Below are 19,429 nucleotides of genomic sequence, written 5' to 3' on the forward strand. Positions count from 1 at the left end.
TCACACACTTGCTACACCACCACACACACTCACTACTACACACTCACTACTACACACTCACTACTACACACTCACTACTACACTACTACACACTCACTACTACACTACTACACACTCACTACTACACACTCACTGGCTAACACACACTCACCAACACACCTCACTACACTCACTACTACACACTCACTACTACACTACTACACACTCACTACTACACACTCACTGCTACACACTACTACACACTCACTACTACACACTCACCACACCAATACACTACACCACCACTACTACACACCCTCACCACTCACCACTACACCTCACCACACACCACCACTACACCACCACACTACCACACACCACCACTACACACCACACACCTCACACACACTCACTACTACACTACTACACACTTACTCACTCACTACACACCACACACCCACCACTACACTCCACCACACACCACCACCACTACCACACTACTACACACCACTACTACACACCCACACACACCACCACACACCCACTACTACACACTCACTCACTACACACACCCCACCACGCTACACTCACTGCCACACACCACCACACACCCACTACTACACCACACACCCTCACTACTACCACTCCACCACACCACTGTCAACACACCCACCACTACACCACTCACTACCACACACCACACACACCTACACCCACCACCACACCACCACTACACACTACCACACACCACCACTACACACACTCCACCACTGCCACCACCACACACCACTACACCACCTACACACCACACACCCACCACTACACTCACCCTCACACCACTCACTACACCACACCCACACCACTCACTACACACCACTACTACACACCACACACTCACCACTACACACCACTACACCACACCACTACACACCACTACTACACCACTACACACACACCACCACCACTCCACACACTCACCACACACCACACTACTACACCACCTACACACCACCCACACACCACACACACACTCACTACACCACTACCCCACCACACACACCTCACCACCACACCACACACTCACTACACACTCACACACCCACTACCACACCACTCACTACTACACTCACTACCACTACACACACTCACCACCACCACTCACACACACCCACCTACTACACCACCACACACTCACCACTACACCTCACTGCCACACACCTACACACCACTACTACCACCACTCACTACCACCACACCACTACACTCACACCACTCACCACCACACCACCATTACTCACCACACACCACCACCATCACACCTCACTACCCACCACTACACCACCACTACAATCACTACCACACTCACTACTACACCACTCACCACCTACACTCACCTACACTACTACACCACCTCACTACTACACCTCACTCACCACACACTCACCCCTACACACCACCACTACTACTACCACCACTCACCACACTACTACACACTCACTACTACACACTCACTACTACACTCACTACTACACTACTACACACTCACTACTACACACTCACTACTACACTACTCACTACTACACCACCACTACTCACCACACCCCAACTACACCACACACTACACTCACCACACACACCACTACCCTCACCTCACTCACTACTACACACTCACTACTACACTACTCACTACTACACACTCACTACTACACTCCTCTGACCTCACTACTCACTACTACACACTCACTACTACACACTCACTACTACACTACTACACACTCACTACTACACACTCACTACTACACTACTACACACTACTCCACATCTCTATTTGCTATGTTCCCCACATCCCTGGATGGCTTTTAGTCTGTTATATTGAATCATAGGGTTCACGAGCCGGAATGTAATAAAGGAAGTTGCAGCAGAGTTGGTGAGAACCTAAAAGTCCGGACAGTCGAAGCCTCAAAGCAGAAGTGCTCTCAAGACGGTCAGAGCGGATCTAACGGCTCCTTCAGAACAGCTGAGGGTCTTCAAGCGTTTCCTCAGGATGAACACAAGCCCACCGGATGGAACAGGTACTTTCAGAGAGAGTAATGTTCATGTGTCTGCATGTCAGACTGAATAGCGTCCCTCTGTGTGCACCACAGGGATGCTTCTGGTGACCCGAACGCCAACAGCATTACAGATGTAACGTTGTGTTTCATGGTGTATCTTTCATGTTGTGTTTCCACTCTGATCAACACACTGGGAGCCTTCAGATGTGATGAATCCTATTCGCTCAGAGTGAGGAACAAGCTGGTGATTTGAGTTTTCTCAGAGCAACAAACTTAAAGTCCATATTGCATATTGTTGGAGTTTGCTTCTGATGCTTTGACTTTCAATAATTCATGTTGGATCAGTGTGCTCAACATATTGGGATAAAACTGCGTATAAATATTTGTGTTTGATCTGTTAATCATTCAGAGGAAGTCCCAGAGGAAGCTGACTATGTCAATGAAGCAGTCCGCAGTGTGGAGCCAGTGGCAGCCGCTCCAGGTGCGTTATGAACACACTTCATACATCTCACCTGATGGAGAAGAGCGAGCAACATGAAACCTGTGAATGTTGACGAGATCAGATCCTTCTGTTCTCGATTAAAAAACTCGTACATCTCATTGGCCTGAGATAAATGAACCTCACGAACCCGTCTGTCCAGACCGGAGGTTCCTCTTCTTCTCTCGGTCTCCTCTAGTGATCGCGGCGTGTTGGCTGGTGCTGGTGCTCATCCTGGGCCTTCGTCTCCACTGTGAGTCCCACGACGAGCAGCTTCTCCTCCGCCGCTCGGTGGTACTTCATCTGAACGTGTGGCCTCAGCTTGAAACCATCAATACAAACTTCTTCACCTTCTTTGCAAATTCACTCGTTGTGATGCAGAGAGGACATTTTGTACTAGAAAGACACCGACTGAGAAGATAGACACATGAACCCATAACGTATATATCTTATATAGTTTAATGAAGGTTACCGCTAGTTTAGCGATGGTAACCGTTAGTTTAAGGATGGTTAACATTAGTTTAAGGATGGTTAACGTTAGTTTAACGATGGTAACCGTTAGTTTAATGTTGGTTAACGTTAGTTTAACGATGGTTACCGCTAGTTTAATGTTGGTTATTGTTAGTTTAACGATGGTTACCGTTAGTTTAACGATGGTTACTGTTAGTTTAATGTTGGTTCTCGTTAGTTTAATGTTGGTTATTGTTAGTTTAACGATGGTTACTGTTTGTTTAACGATGGTTACCGTTAGTTTAACGATGGTTACTGTTAGTTTAATGTTGGTTATCGTTAGTTTAATGTTGGTTATTGTTAGTTTAACGATGGTTACCGTTAGTTTAACGATGGTTACCGTAAGTTTAATGTTGCTTATCGTTAGTTTAACGATGGTAACCGTTAGTTTAATGTTGGTTATCGTTAGTTTAATGTTGGTTATCGTTAGTTTAACGATGGTTACTGTTAGTTTAATGTTGGTTATCGTTAGTTTAAGGATGGCTAACGTTAGTTTAACGATGGTAACCGTTAGTTTAACGATGGTAACCGTTAGTTTAAGGATGGTTATCGTTAGTTTAAGGATGGTTATCGTTAGTTTTTTGATGGTTATCGTTAGTTTTACGATGGTTACCGATGTAAAACAGGTTTCTTTGTGTTTTCTTACGTTTGTAACCGCAGTTACTTCTGTCATTTCTGAAAACGACGCCAAGCTGAAGGCAGACAACCTGAACCTGAAGACGCAGAACCAGGACCTGAAGAGGCAGAGGAACACCATACAAGATATGGAGACCAACTGGACTGAGCTCAACATCAGCAGAGCTCAGTGGAGCATCGATACCTACTGCATCCACAATGCCGGTATGAGCACGTTCCTTTAATGACCCATGACGTCATCACAATGAAGGTGTTTATTGTTTGGTCTCTGTCCTTTCAGAGGGAAAGTGTGAAGCGTGTAGGAAGGGCTGGTCACTCAACCAGAAGAGCTGCTACGTGACTATTAACCCTAATCCTCCTGGTGGGAAAACCTGGACAGAAGCTCGAGAATACTGCAGAGAAAGAAATGCAGATTTTCCTGTTGTACTCACTGAAGATGGAAAGGTAACGGGAGAACTGAGGGAATGTTCACGACACAATGGTTACATTCCGTGTCTGATGACTGTTTCTGGTGCGTTAGAACATAATCGATAAGTACAGCTATGGGGACGTTGGAGACTGGATTGGCCTGAGAGTTGAAGATGGGAAATGGAAGTGGATCGATGGAACTGAGCTGAATCAAACGTAAGACACGTCCTCCAGCCCTGAGTCACATGTCCTCTGAGCCTCTGTTCTAAACACCATGTTGTTCCTCCAGCTCCTGGAATGGACCTCCTGTTGACGGTCACTGTGCTGTCTCAACCCAGGGTGAAGGATGGAGCTCAGTGAGCTGTGACCTCCGTAAGCAATGGATCTGCGTCCAGGACGCTTTATCCGTGTGAACTTCTCACACTTCCTACTTGAGAATATCTAAACAGGTGAATTAACTGTGTAAGAATACCGACATGTGCGCATGTGTGTGGTTGTTTCTGCGTGCGTCTTCATTAGAGACGTCCGGATTAAATGTTTCTCCTTTGTCATGTGACATTTTAAATGGTCGCCTCTGATTGGCCACGAGAGAGCGCTGCAGCATCGCAGACGGGTTCAGAATGTGTATTTGTAAAGAATGTAAAAACAAAAGTTGATATGCAGAGGGGACAGTAGAATATGTGCTTTATATCCAGAAGCTTTCCTCTTATTACGTTGAATAAAAATACCGGAACACATTGTTGTTGTTGTTGTTGTTGTCTTTGACATTTTGCTCTTTGGCACATAGGGCTGCGACGAAATGTACATTTCCGGTTCCTCTTGTGTAAGATAAGAGACATTGTGCAGAATCTACTTCCCCTTTCCCACAACCAAGCGACGAAACAACAAACAGTCAACCTCCAAACAGAATGCACTGAAGCTTTACAAAATAAAAGCTCACGAGGCAGATAAAATGAAGCTTTACAAAATAAAAGCTCACAAGGCAGATCAAATGAAGCTTTACAAAATAAAAGCTCAGGTGGCAGATCAAATGGTAAAAAAGCCACAGAAAAAACAGCACTTGGGAAGAAAAGAGATCAAATGGATGGATGGATGGATAGATGGATGGATGGATAAAAAACACTAGATGGATGAACGAATAGATGGATGGATGGATATATGGATGGATAGATTGATAGATATATACACTAGATGGAGGGATGGATGGATAGATAGACAGATAGATATAGATAGATATAGATAGATAGATATGGATGGATAGATAGACAGATAGATAGGTAGATAGATATAGATAGATATAGATAGATAGATGGATGGATAGATAGACAGTGTGACTTTTTTTCGTCCCGATGTGGAAATATACATATAATAACAGCAACAACTCTGCACAGAAACATTACTTTGATTAATCTATATTAGGAACTGTGTTGCATCAAACAATGCAACGATTAAGTGAGAAGGTGATTCTTGCTGTGTACATGAATAGTAAACTTCCCGTCGTCACCACTGTTGCTAACATATCCAGGTTTAATTCTTTATTCTTTATATTGACTAATTAATATTCTTCTCACGTTACCCTGCTATGTGTTTGCATCGTTAAAATATCCCCGTTTAATTATTTATTCTTTATATTGATTAATTAATATTCTTCTAAGGTTACTGTAATACGAATATGTATCACTGGCTTTTATTTTGACTTTCATTTTAAGGAGGTGGTATTCCGTTTTTCCGTTTTTGGTTTTCAAACGGAAAACGAAAAAACCACGTGATTTCCGTATTCCGTATTTGGAATGAAACGAAAAAACAAACTAACATTACGTACACGGACCTAACTGGGCTTTGCCGAGAATCCTCAGCGCGACGCTGCAGTCCACCATGGAGGCCACGAAGGGAACGGGGATAGCCGACACCCCGCCGGATAGCGAGGCCGCCGCCCACACCAGGGCTTTGAACGCCTCCTTCTTCTGAGTGACCACGGTGGAGGTGAGCGTCGGGAGAGCCAGGAGAAGTGCGTGGGCTCGGATCTCCGGAAGGTCTCGTCCCATGTCCTCCAACAGGCCGGGGAAGTCCAACTTCTCCAAGGCGGCGGGCCGCACCAGGTAGACTTTCGGCCGTGCCACGCCCTGTGACGCCAGCGCTTCTAAACTGGCTTTCCTCGTCCCCTCCAGGTGTGTTTCGTTGCCCATCGCCGAAGCCAAGAGGAGGAAGTACCGGGCCTCGAGGAACACCTCCACGGCGTTGGCTTGGGGCGCCTGGCTGAAGGTCATGAAGACGGCATTGTAGCGGGCGAACCGAACCCGCTCCATGTATCCCTTGGGTTCAAATGGAGACGTGGACGGGGCAGGCGGCAGATCCCACAGGCGGAAGTCCGGGTGTCTCGGGTTCGGGTAGCCGGCCACGTCCTCCAGGGCGACGGAGCCGAGGCCACGCAGGGAGTTGATGAAGGTGTCCTTTTCATCGCCGCGCTCCCCGATCACAGCCAAGTTGAGCCGGCTGATCAGGAGATCTTCCACTGCATCCTTGACATCTGATAACTTGTTGCGCTCTACGGACTCTTTGAGGGTCTCAAGGAGGTTCAGGCTTCTGAAGACATCGGCCATTTCTGTGAGAAGAGACTGCAGTGTTTATAAAATAATGAACCACAGAGCAGGAAGATGAAATGAAAAGGACGTCTGCATTCAAACTGATCTACCTGAGCACCCTGCTAAGTGGAGACAGGAGCTAACGTATCAATAAAAAACAGATCAAAGTGGCAGCTTTTCAAATGTGACCTAAATATTTAAGTTAATTATGTTACTGGTGTAACTGGAAAACTGCTTATTCACCACTGGTGGGCTTACTATTTAAATAAGAAGAAAAAAAAGAGCCACACCCCTTGTCCAATAGGATGGATGCTGGATCAAATACATATCTAACTGAATTAAAACAGATAGACCTGCACACCAAGTAACCATCATGATAAGTATTATTATTGCTGCACTTTTGTATGCTTTTTTTGTTTTAATTTAAACATTTTGAACTTGAAATTAAGGTTTTGAACAGTCCATAAAAAAAAAGCAAACATCACAATCCATGTAAAAATCATAAAGTGCAGGAATTGGCCATTTTTAAAAGCAATATAATACACATTATTTTTGGCAATGCAAAGTTTTAATTCAACACAACACTGCATACACTCACCGGCGGATGGAGGCGGAGCAGCCCTGTGGTTGACGTGTTTGTTTTCTCAGTCGTCAGCTGCTGGTTCCTCTGCGGCTCTGACAGCAGCCGAGTCGGGCTGATCTATTTCAAGGTGCCTGTAAAGCTCGTGGAACATTTTAATCCCGTTAGCTCGGCCTTAATCTACAACCACCTGAAGCACATTCATGCTCACTGTGTATGTAAAGCTCTGCAAGAAGGCACATCAATGAAGATACTGGCATCATTCATGCAAGATTAGCATTTGTTTTAAATTATATAAATAGCTCACATTATTCGTATTGCTACAGCTAAAATTACAGAAAATAAAGGATGCTAAAATGTATCAGTATCGCCATATAGTAACAAACAACAATGTTTACTAAATACTTTTGTTCTCCTCACTGTCCACAATGTTGACGAAAGGGTCACAATCCCCTCATTTAGGATATATTAATATATATATACATATATTAATATATACATATATATATTAATATACATATTAATATATATATATATTAATATATATTAATATATATATATATATCTGGGGAATATTTGTGGCATTATATTCCATTGTTTATTCCTAAAAACAAAATGAAACTCAGAGAACTTTTTTCATTGCAGGAATGAGCTTTATTTGTGCGCAAAGCAAAAAAGCAGCAGCAGCAACAACAACAACAACAACAACAAAATTCACCTGCAAACACCAGAGCACTGGAGGCCCAGCAGAGCACTGAGGATACTCTGACAGGCATCGATACGTTTGAATACTTCATACAGATCACGTCAAACAGCATTTAAATCAGATTCTATCAAACAAATGACACATTCAGGGTCCAGTGTCTGTCTGGACCACTCGGCCGCTTTACTTCATGAGCCACGGCTACACATATAATATATAGCAATATAACCTTAATTGCTCTGCCGTCGCATCTCTTTTCTGCCAAGAACCCCTTTAAAACACACCTGTGCCCAACATCTGTCCACTTCTTTTAGCCTATACATATTTAAGTACTGACAACACATTACTTACACTATTCTTCTTCTCTCACTTCTTTTAACTGTACTTATTTGCTTCCTCCAACATCTGCAACCTTTGGGGTAATAGTTAATTTCCCAGTCACTCCACCAAGCTACACAGTCCTTCTTCCTCAGCCATTATTTCATTCACATTGGAGTACACTGCCACATCCTGCCCTCCCTCCTCCTTCTCCTTCGGCATACACCGTTTTGCCTCCTTCTCTTCCTCCTCTTTCCTGCCCTCCGCCCTGTTCTCTTTCTTAATCTCGGCGTACTCTGAGTCTGTGGTCTCTTGTATGACCTCTTCCCCTGTGGGACTCTTCCTTTTCAGCAAGGAAAACTTGACGTCGGAGTACTCCGCCTCTCTTGGCTCCACGTCACCGCCGGCAGCCTGAGCTCCTTCTTCAGACTTCTCTTGGTCGCCTTCCACTCCTTGACCGGCATCGATCTGTCAGGGGAAATTAGGAAATTATAAATCCTTTACTCAACTGATACGTGACTTGTGTACATCCAGGCTACAACGGGTTCCTTCTTCCTTTTAATTCAGCTTGAAACAATAAACTATATCATCTGTAAGCCGTTAAAATGACCTTTTCTTCATAATTGTAGTTCAGACTGCCGGCTTTTTAAAATCAGGCGACACTCACAACAGCATTGCAGAGTTACAAAGATGAAGGTGTGAAGTATAAGTGAAACAAAAGGAAAACAACGGTAATACGTGTCTCCTCACAAGGCTTTCAGCGAACATTTAACAAATATACTGCATATATATATACAAATATATATATATACATATATATAAATATATATACATATACATATATATATATATACAAATATATATTACTATATAATTTAAAAAATATATATATAAATATATACAAATATATATATATATATATATATATATATATATATAAATATATACAAATATATATACTACCGTTCAAAAGTTTGGGGTCACCCAGACAATTTCGTGTTTTCGATGAAAACTCACTTTTATTTATCAAATGAATTGCAAAATGAATAGAAAACATTGTCAAGACATTGACAAGGTTAAAACATTTTATTTGAATTATTAAATATTAATATTAAAATATTAAATATAAATGTAATGTTATCTTCATTGAAAAAAACTGTTTTTTTCTAAAAATAAGAAAATTTCTAAGTTACCCCAAACTTTTAACGGTAGTGTGAATATATATATATATATATGTGTGTTCATATAAATACCAGAGCAAGCCTTCGAGTCTTCACCATCTCCAGAGCCTCAGCCGTATCACCAGAGTTCTTCTGTTTACTTCTGGGGAGAAAAGTAATCAAACAAGAACAAATGTTTCAAATAAACAATGAACAAGCAATAATTATTGAATCAAAGTCACTACTAAAAATGTTATATGAATAAATAAATAAATAAAAGCCACACATGTAATTTGGAATATTTCAGCCCACGACTGATGACATTTTTCATATAACCTTTATTTAAACTTGAATCTTTTTTATTTTGTATTTATAGCTTAAATATAGGACAGTTTATGTTGTGGCATAATGGTGCATTATGCCACAACATAAACTGTCCTATATTTAAAAATGTTTTGGGTTCAAACAAAGCCGATGGCCTTCTCCCTTACTACCTGTGACGATTTCATTTTGAATTATGAAATCTCTGTTAAGTTGCCAAAAAACTATATTATAACAATGGAAAATAAATAAGACACAACCCTCACAACACAACCATATTAAAGCTTATGTATACTACATTTAGATGTTAATACACGCTTGTATTTTGGAAGAACATATAAAAAACTTGAGCAGTTTTCCTTGAATTATGGTTTGCATTTCTGTCAAATATTCATGATTTGCTGTAAAATTAATCGAGAATGCTAAAACAAAACTGTTGTGTTTCTTAAAGACTAATAATATATAAATAATAGTGCCTTGAACTTTTCATAAAAAATAAGAAAAGATATGCACGGACGTCAATAAGAAGCACAGTTATGCAGGCATAATACATAATAAAAAAGAGTACCTGCAGCATTTTAGGGCCAAACAGCAGGTGGCAGCTGAAAGGAATGTCCCAATCAGAAAGGCAACGATGACTTGAGGCTGTACGAAGGTTATTAAATATGTGTAGAGCAGATCTGGAACGAAGAGGAACTGAATGTTACGTCCTGATTGCTGCTTCTTTTTCATAAAAAGTAGTGCTCTAGAGTCGAGGAGGTCAAAACTTACCGTCTAGTTTCGACTCCTTTATTCTGCTGACCGTGAGGTTTTCTTTTGCTTCCCAGAGTGCATTGCTGCTGACACACTCAACAGTAGTGTCGTTGCGATCCTTCACAGAAACAGTGACGCTGACGACGGTGCGGCCTGACTTACTGGTAGTGACAGAGTGCTCAGCGTGAGACTCCAACAGCGGCCATGTGATGGTGGGAAGAGGAAACCCCTCGCTGACGCACACACAGGTCAGGACCCCCGACTGGACCTCACACCCGGAGCTTTTTGAGATGTTTGAAAACCCTGTAAGCACACAAGCAGAATCTCAATGTCACAACGAAATGCTGATAGTGTGAAGTGTGGAGAGAGACGTTATGTTGTAAAAATCCAATCACACTTACCATCAAAATGACAAATATGAGAATACATGTTGGATGTTAGAAGAATAAAGGTACAGAATAAAGTGTGCAGTATCTGATGTACTCACAGGCCACATTCAGAGTCTCTGTCTATACTACGATACATGTTCAGCTGTAGGCGTATAGACTTACATATGACTTTTACATCAACACTCTTCACCAGGGTTATATTCAGATATTTTGCTCTGCACATGTATTTCCCAGAAGCGTCTGCCGTCACATTAGAGATGGACAAAGTGTTCGTTCCACTTCCTGTCTGCATGAAGGACTCAGTGTCGTTCTGCAGAGTCCTCTCCGTCTCATTGTGCCCGTTTGTCTCAGAAGACATTGTCCACGTGATGAGAGCTGGAGGGAAACTTTCAACACTGCAGGTCAGATTCAGAGTCTCGCCCTCCTCCACGCTTGTATTCCCAGTTGTTCTAAGGTCCTTCACATCTGTGAGACAACACGACACACTGTGTTATGCTCAGAAAAACATTAGAAATTACATGAGAGCACATGTGTTGGAAAACATGTTAGATGGTAAAAGAATAAAGGTACAGAATAAAGTGTGCAGTATCTGATGTACTCACAGGCCACATTCAGAGTCTCTGTCTCCTCTGTAGTGATGCTGCTTGTGAAGCTGACCTTACAGGTGACATTGGTGCCGTGGTGTTCAGCTGAAGGGTTAAAGGTCAACGTTGAACTGCGTCTCTGTGTGACACCAGTGATGTTTCCTGTGATGTGAGAGTCCTTCTCTCCTGCTCCTCTCCACCTCCAGGTGATTTCTGGATCAGAACCAGAGCAGAGACCAGGAGCAGTGCAGGTCAGTGTGGCCTTCCGCCCCTCAGTCAGAGGAGGAATCAGCACTGAGGGCTTCTGGGTAAGAGCTGAAGGGAGAGCAGTCTATGAGTGGAATCAGGGGAGCAGTTCACTTAAATTCAGGCTTAAATAATCTGATACATCTAGATATATCAGAGTTGCAGTTTCTACTTGTTGCCCACAGACACATGTAATTATTTCATGATTATTCAACATTATTTAATTTACACTATAAATACAGAAAAGATGTTGAATATAATGAACATCTTCAATATATGTATTTGTTGTAGCTCTTCATACCTTTAACAGAGACAGTTGCTCTTGTAGAGAATGTAAATCCGTCTTTTTTATCTTTCGTGGCACCATTAACTCTGAGTTGATAAAATCCAGAGTCGGACTCAGTGAGATTATTGATGATGATGCTGCAGTTCCTCTTCATCACGTCAGGCTCCAACAGTGAAACTCGTCCTAAGAACTCAGACTGAACTTTTTTGTTATTCTTGTTAGTGTGGAATATAATGTCTCCACATTTGGTTTTAAATGGTTCACATTTGAACCACACCATATATTGGGGTGTAAATCCATGACCAGTAGTGAAAGAACACGGTATCACAACACAGAGTCCAGCCTCTGCTGTGATTTCTCCTTCACTGAGAGTGATACAGAATCCTTTGCCACATGTTTGTAATCCCTTCACTGATTCTCCTGTTAATGGAAACAGTGAGACAAAAACATCTTGGTAAGAGTTCATGATATTTAATAAATGAGCTATTTTCAGTATGTAACATATATGTTCACATTTAATAACTCTGGTATACAAGTAGTATATATACTATATATTATACAATTATATCCATTAACCCTAAAGTTCCCCAGTGAGCCAATAGATGTTTTGAATCAGGACATTTATCATGGCAAATCCATTCAGTAATTTATTCATAATTTAGTTGTTGGCATCATCACAAGATAATAATAAAAGATGAAACCTGTGTCAGCAGTGACGTCTCTCACACAGAAGAGCAGAGCCGTCCAGATGAGAACAAACATCCTGATCCGATGATTGAGCCGGTCGCTGTCGGTTCCTTTCAGAAACGTTCAAATGTTTCACTGCATGAAACTGGAGCAGAAACATCTCCACAGTTATATTTAAATAATATGTTGAAGGTTCACGTGTGATGAATGTAATACTGAATATATTCTATAAAACTGCTAAATAAATAGTTTAATTATCTGGAGCAGCTACAATTGCCTCAACCCCACCAATAAAATCTACACATTATTCAAGGAATTATAAAAATAATTAAATTACATTGGTAAGGACAAATTTATTAATTATGAATTAAAGTTTCCATTTACAATTTAACAAGATGATTTTAAAAGTGAGGTAACGTGTTTTACCTCTTTTGGTGTCGTTCTGCTCTCTTCTCACCTCAGTGATGTCTGCTGTGCGTCTCGGAGCCGACTCTTCCTCTCTTCGTCTTCCTCTCTTCGTCTTCCTTTTGTACTTCGTTCCTCTTTGCGCTACAACAATTTTCAAGGAAGTTTCTCTTCACACTGCTGGCCCTCGTTGGACTGCCACACTCACAAATCTGTATGGTGTTGTCATATATATTAAATATCAAGTTAATAATGTGAAACTTTAACACTGAATCATGAAATGAGAATGACTTCCTTTTTTAAAATCTTCTTCAGGACTATAAATGGTTGAGGAATTCTGAGAAAGAGGAAGTACCACATGTTAGAGAAACTTGTGTCACCTTAAGAAACCAAATTTCTCCTTTACCAGCTATTTTTCTATAATGTAATAAACAAAACAACACATACATGTGCATGGTGGGAGGGTGGTGGATGTGCATGCATTCGAATGGTCTGTATTAGAACTGCCAAGTCTAATTAAGTGCATACCGGCAGTATTTTTTAAAATCCTAGTTCCTAATTCAACTGCAAGTATATTTTTTACAGTATATTGTGCAACATCTTGAAGTTGTGTTCTCAGAAAAGTCTCTCAAGTGATTCTGTATTGAAACATTGCCTTACATGGCATCACTGTATTCTTTCTAATAACTTCCTGTTGACACGTTGAGATGGTAGATTCTAACTATAACTATATTTAGCTGCTAACTGGTTCCACGTTTGTCATGATCAGCTTCTATTAGCCTGCATATTGAACACTCCTACATATCCGGTCAATATTACAGAATGTAGGAAAAAAGTTTTCACAATAACTGAAAACTCAAGATTTCATCCCCAACAGAAGTAAATGCATTTTCTGTTTAAATTAATAAATGATTCCGGTAACACATTAAAAAAGGGAAGTAATCTACGTCTTCCTGAAATAACATTAACAAGTGTGTAGAGACGCATTGGGCCGAACATGTCATCAGTTTAAAAAAGCGGAAACAATCCAAAAAGCTAAAAACTTTAATTTGTATTATAAAGGGCGTACTAATCTGCAATTTGTAGTTCAACAACTTTTCATATTTTATTTTAAATTAATGCATACAAATCCACACGTTTAGAGGAGAGTCCTTTTTTCCCAAACTAACATGCATATGAACATGAACATTCCTACGATAGTTTCCTTGAAGAATCCCATCCAGATTAAATTCCAGTTCAATAGATGGAAACTAAATCTGCAGTCCTCATTCTGTGAAAACATGCGTCATTAAATTCAGCTGAAGTTAATATGAAGTGTTGGAGTTGGACAGCAACACACCACCTGGACGACACTCACTGGAAGAAAGACAGCGGTAGACTTTTACTTTACATTTGTTAGCGTTTTATTCAGAAATCAGGATACAAGTAGACATCATGCATGGACCCCCCTCCGGCTGGTACCTAGAGTATTCAGACCAGAGAGAGGCGCCTTAACAGAGGGCGCGACGGTTTAAATAGCCATCAAGGCCAGTTCTGATTGGCCCGGAGGTAAAGAGGATGGTGTCTTCTCATTAGTTCTTGTTCCTCTGCTTCCATCGCTGTCGCTCCTTCATTGGTTCTTCTCGGCCAGCCAATGAATTCATATGTTTGTAGAAAAGTATGAAACAGGAAGAGTGTTGATTAACTGGGTTCCTCTCTTTGAAGCTGTCTTTCACTCCTCTCTGGGGGTCTTATCAGTACAGGGATGGGACCTGGATCTTCCCAGAAGGTCGTTCAGACAAAGGGCCTATTCCCATGTGAGAGTAGATGAGTGTGAGAGGGGTCAATGAGGGGCCATAAATGACTGAAGGAGACTAATGGCCGCATCTGGACCCTCCCTTATCTATCTGCCCGGTGAGGTAAATGTCTCTGTTGCCATTCCCTGACCTGAGGTATAGAGAGCTCTTTGTACGTGATCACCTCCGGAATGTGTGGATGTGGAGGAGGGGGGCTCACAAAACCTCACCAAGTGTCACTGTTATCTTTCTTTAGATCAGTCAGGCGCCAGAGTGCTCCGCTGGAGATTTTAACTTCCATTCAGTGTTTTCCATCTTACACATAATATTTATGCAAACAATACTAGGCTGTGCTAAGCTACAATATATATTCTTTACAAATCCCTCTTTTCACATCCGCTGGATGTGAACCCTTCCTCCGGGAATATTTATTTCCCTCTTTATGCCAGATCTTGTAATGGCCTGGCCTCCCTAAGTGGCTATGTGTCCTGGTCTCCTCGTCCTGTCTTAGCTCTGCCATTTGACGTGAATGAGTCTCCTGAAATATGATCTTTCGTTGCCTAGATTAAGGTCCCATAAGACCTGTAAGATACCTATTTCTCGGGGAGAGAGTCTCTCTCTGTTAGTGATGGGAATAGGGGCATGGTTTCTGTCATGTGGTACTCCGACCCACCCTCTTAGATCTTCCATCCTAGGGAAGTCAGTAGGTCTGTGTGCGTTAAATCTGTAATGTGCAGGTGTCGAAGGAAAGAGGTGAAATTGAGAGTGGTCAGGCAGGCCTGGGTCTTGTATCCTAGCGGCTGGTGAGTAGCAGGTTGGCATCCTGATAACCAGTTGACGATCCGGTCCCCGCTGCAACTCATCTGCGTCATCTGCTTCATCCTGGTACTCGTCTGCGACCTGTGGGTCTGGTCTCCTCTGCAACTCGCCTGCTTCAACCCGGTCTGGGTCTGGAAGTCCTTCTGGTCCTTCTGGTCCTTCTGGTCCTTCTGGTCCTTCTGGTCCTTCTGGTCCTTCTGGTCCCTCTGGTCCCTCTGGTCCTCTGGTCCTCTGGTCCTCTTCAGCGTCTCCTCCGGCTGTCGATGGGGTCTTTTATCCGGTGGTCTCGAACTTGATTTCGTCTGGATCGTCCTGGTCAGGCTTGTTGTTCTTCTTCCACTGGTGTCGCATGGGCCCTGGATACGACATGACTCCCATGTGCAGCATCGTGGGTGGTAGAGCGTGCTCTTCATTGGCTCCCGGCTCCTCTGCTTCCTCAGCCTTCCGGCGTCGAGATATCTGTTGATGAGACCCCGCTATCTCTAATCCCCAGAGTCTTAGACTCAAAATCAGCCAATCCTCACTCAAAGGTGAGTCCAGCCTTTAACACCTAGTGATTAGTTCAAAGTTCCGCTAGAACAATGGAGGGGTCAAATGTCACTAACCCACGGTCAAAACGTCACTTCCGGTCAAGTCGCTAACCAAGTATTTTCAAAATAAGAGTCTCGTCTTTGTTATTGTCCGCATTAAAATCATTTTCACAATAAAAGTCCTGTCCTTGTTATTGTCCGCATTAAAATCATTTTCATCATAAACGTCCTGTCTTTGTTATTCTAAGTCACTTCACGTAATTCAACTGGCTTCGTCAATCTATAATACTAACATGCAGTCACTCTCATGCAACATACATTAAAAACAATGTTCTCCCTAATCTTTTCTATTATAATGTCTTTTTTGGCAGGTTCTTCTCTAAACCTCACATGACTAATCCTACGATAATGGCAAGGGTTAGTCCCATGACTATTAGAACATTTTGGCTCATTCACAACTATTCCTATAGTGGTTTGCGGGGGGACCTTCTAGCTGGGCTACCAGGATCCCCGAAACACCTACGGAACGACCTCTGTGGCATCAACATTTTTAGATCTGATTGTGTTTCTGTCAATGTCCTTGTTGGACAGGTGGCTGGGGCACAATGTGTCAGGTGGTGTCAAGGTGCCTCTGCCTTACCCTTGACCTGGACCATGTGTGAAGTAACCTCCTTCACTTCGTACAGACCAGTCCACCTAGGCTCAGTCCACTTTCTCTTGTGAACGCTGACCCTGACCCAGTCACCTACTTTTACTTTGGTTGGCTCTGCTGCCTCCTGATCGATCGTCTGGGCTCGAACAACCTGGTTTGAGAGAGTTTTGGTGAGAGAGAAATTAGAGCTTTTATGTATTCTGACATTTCAATTTTGCAGACATCCAGAGGTGGCATATGACCTCCATCTCTGGGTGGCTCTGGCATACTTCTTCCTGTTAACAACTCACTTGGTGACGTCTTCCCCCCTGGTAATGATCTCATGGTCATCAGTACCTAGTGGAAGCGCCTTCGCACATTTTCCTTTTAATGATTTGATTGGCTCTCTCAACCAATCCTTGAGACTGAGGGTGATATACAGACCCAAACTTGTAGGTTATGCCCAGTGCATATCAACTTTCCCCAGCAGTTTGTTGTTAAAATGTGTTCCGTTGTCGGACCTGATGCGTCTTGTAACTCTATACCTTGAGTGTGTGCATGTGTGCACTATATGGGATGTGATCAAACACTAGCAAGTTATGTGTACAGGAGTGGCGGCTCTTCTTCTAATCTGTCGACGTTGAACCCCATTTACTATCACCACAACTATGGAAGGAACACAAATAAGATTACATCTTTTCATTTATCAAGCATATTTATGATTTCAAAAAAATATTTTTTATGATTCTCTGGGGTCACTGATTCTAAACCTACTGATATCTGATCTATTAGTCTGTAATTGTCTGGCCCTCCTCTTAATAGTCTGGCATCAACATACCCCTCTTTTGAAATAGGATGGAATTCCTAAATTCGTCCTTTTCAATAATAATAATCTTAATAAACAGTCAACCTCTCGAAGAAAAGAGAGAAATAAAATTAAAAATGCATGCGTCTGTCAAATCAATGCAGGAGAACCATGTCTTGTCTGAACTCACAGCGTCATCATTGTGCTTGGGTTAGGAATGTCATAATAAGTCAGCCTAATTATTAAAGAGCGGGTTACAAATTTATTTATTGGCCCCAAATCAAGGCCCATTTTCCAGGTTTAGGAAATTAATTAATTAATGTATTCCAGGGAGCCCTCGTCCTCTCCATTACACCTGCCTATAACAACCATTCTATGATTTAAAAAATATATCTACAGTCTGTTCCATCCTTAAGGGATGCTGGTGACGATTAAATTGGAATCATATGCGGTTTTAACTCTATCTCTATGGGAGCTATCGGAATCAGTCACACATCAGTTCACCCTTCAGTCCTAAAGGTGTCTGGAAATAAGTTTAGCATGTTGTCAGTGTCCCCATGATCAGTGTTCTCTCTACTATGTGTGTGTGTCTCAGCATGTGTCTCAGCATGTGTCTCTAATATTAACTGGACATCCGATGTGTGTGCAATTCTGTACATGTTCTCAAATGTGGAGTAATGTCAGTGTTTATTTTGTGTGTGCACCCAGTCCGTAGCCTCAACCTCTGCTTCCACCATTGTTCTTCTCTGTGCCTCCACTCTGGACAAACACTGTGATGTGGAGCTGCGGTGTCAACGACTGCATACAATCTGCAACTCTGGTGTTCATTCAACAGCCGCTGCTACTCCTTGCTTCTCTGCATAGATCTCCAAGCCTCCACAGTTGGGTTTTTCATGAACCTCAATCTCGTGTTGCAGGCAGTCCCTCAGGAATTCAGATCTCATCTTGTATCAAGGAGGAGTTAAGGGCACAATGTCTTTGGTCCCCTGGTGGCGAGTAGGGATGCAGGACTTTGAACCAAAGTCTCCACTGCTGGATGTTGTCATGCAGAGGTGTGATGTCATCATCATCTACTCTGTCCCACTGGACCCTTTGCTTCCTGTTCAGTGTCTCTTTAGTCTCCAGTTGAATCATTGGGTGACTAGTGGGTGTGGCACATTTCTGTTCAGTGGATACAGTTCGCTGTCAGCTGTTGGATCTGGGTACGCCTAATTTTGTGTCTCTGGTCCAGGCCTGGTGCCGTGGATCACTATTGCCTTGTGGCTGTGGCTATGTGTTGGATGCTTGTTATGGCGGGGTTAGACATTATGGGAGCACTGAAGCGGTCCTGACTGAGACTGCTAACCCTGTGGTGGATAAGGACAAAAATTATCCCAATGTCCAGCCTGACTATAATTAAAAATTTATTAATACTCGTCTAAAGCCTCCGTTGCCCCAGTTGTTACCCCTCTTACTCCTGAACGGGCTTCTTTTATGCATATTATCTCTCTGTTGTGGGGCCCCATTTATGGGCTGCTGACCCGCCTGTTTGCGGGACATAAGGTTTGAGGGAACTAAGCTTGAAGCGGTGCAAACGTGGCTTGCTGTGGCTGTTGATAGATCAGTGCTTATGGATTTGGAGGAGGAGCTGGATACGGACTATACAGGACTCAAGGTCCATGTGGTTGTGCTGCTGTTTGCTGCTGTTGTTGTAGAGGGGGGGCTGTTGAGGGGGAGTCTGCTGCTGTTGTTGAACAGGGTTTCCCTGGGGTCCATTATAACCTCCAGGTCCTCCATAACTTCCTCCTCTGTAT

At 42.5% G+C, this 19,429-nt stretch overlaps 2 protein-coding genes across 4 annotated transcripts; one reads left to right on the forward strand and one right to left on the reverse strand.

Annotated features, from left to right (window-relative positions):
* Positions 1-1,711: 1,711 nt before the first annotated feature.
* On the forward strand, positions 1,712-4,799 carry LOC130187936 (CD209 antigen-like protein C). Of its 3 annotated transcripts, XM_056405928.1 has the most exons (7): positions 1,712-2,051; positions 2,440-2,511; positions 2,672-2,761; positions 3,679-3,858; positions 3,935-4,098; positions 4,175-4,278; positions 4,352-4,799. In XM_056405928.1, exons 1-7 carry the CDS (start codon positions 2,024-2,026, stop codon positions 4,473-4,475), a joined length of 762 nt encoding a protein of 253 aa, XP_056261903.1. In that variant the 5' UTR covers positions 1,712-2,023; the 3' UTR covers positions 4,476-4,799. The 3 variants fall into 3 exon arrangements, with proteins under 3 accessions (XP_056261903.1, XP_056261904.1, XP_056261902.1); XM_056405929.1 differs by lacking the exon at positions 2,672-2,761; XM_056405927.1 differs by lacking the exons at positions 1,712-2,051; positions 2,440-2,511; positions 2,672-2,761 and having other exon boundaries at positions 3,272-3,858.
* On the reverse strand, positions 4,730-12,798 carry LOC130213209 (sialic acid-binding Ig-like lectin 5). The gene is made up of 10 exons (XM_056444684.1): positions 12,686-12,798; positions 12,000-12,404; positions 11,471-11,767; positions 11,031-11,333; positions 10,498-10,782; positions 10,295-10,406; positions 9,499-9,568; positions 8,375-8,713; positions 7,243-7,344; positions 4,730-6,677 (listed from the first exon to the last, which is right to left on the reverse strand). Exons 1-10 carry the CDS (start codon positions 12,744-12,746, stop codon positions 5,877-5,879), a joined length of 2,775 nt encoding a protein of 924 aa, XP_056300659.1. The 5' UTR covers positions 12,747-12,798; the 3' UTR covers positions 4,730-5,876.
* Positions 12,799-19,429: the final 6,631 nt, after the last annotated feature.

Source organism: Pseudoliparis swirei, chromosome 22 (genome assembly GCF_029220125.1).
Source record: "Pseudoliparis swirei isolate HS2019 ecotype Mariana Trench chromosome 22, NWPU_hadal_v1, whole genome shotgun sequence".
In the NCBI taxonomy this organism is placed as follows: domain Eukaryota; kingdom Metazoa; phylum Chordata; class Actinopteri; order Perciformes; family Liparidae; genus Pseudoliparis; species Pseudoliparis swirei.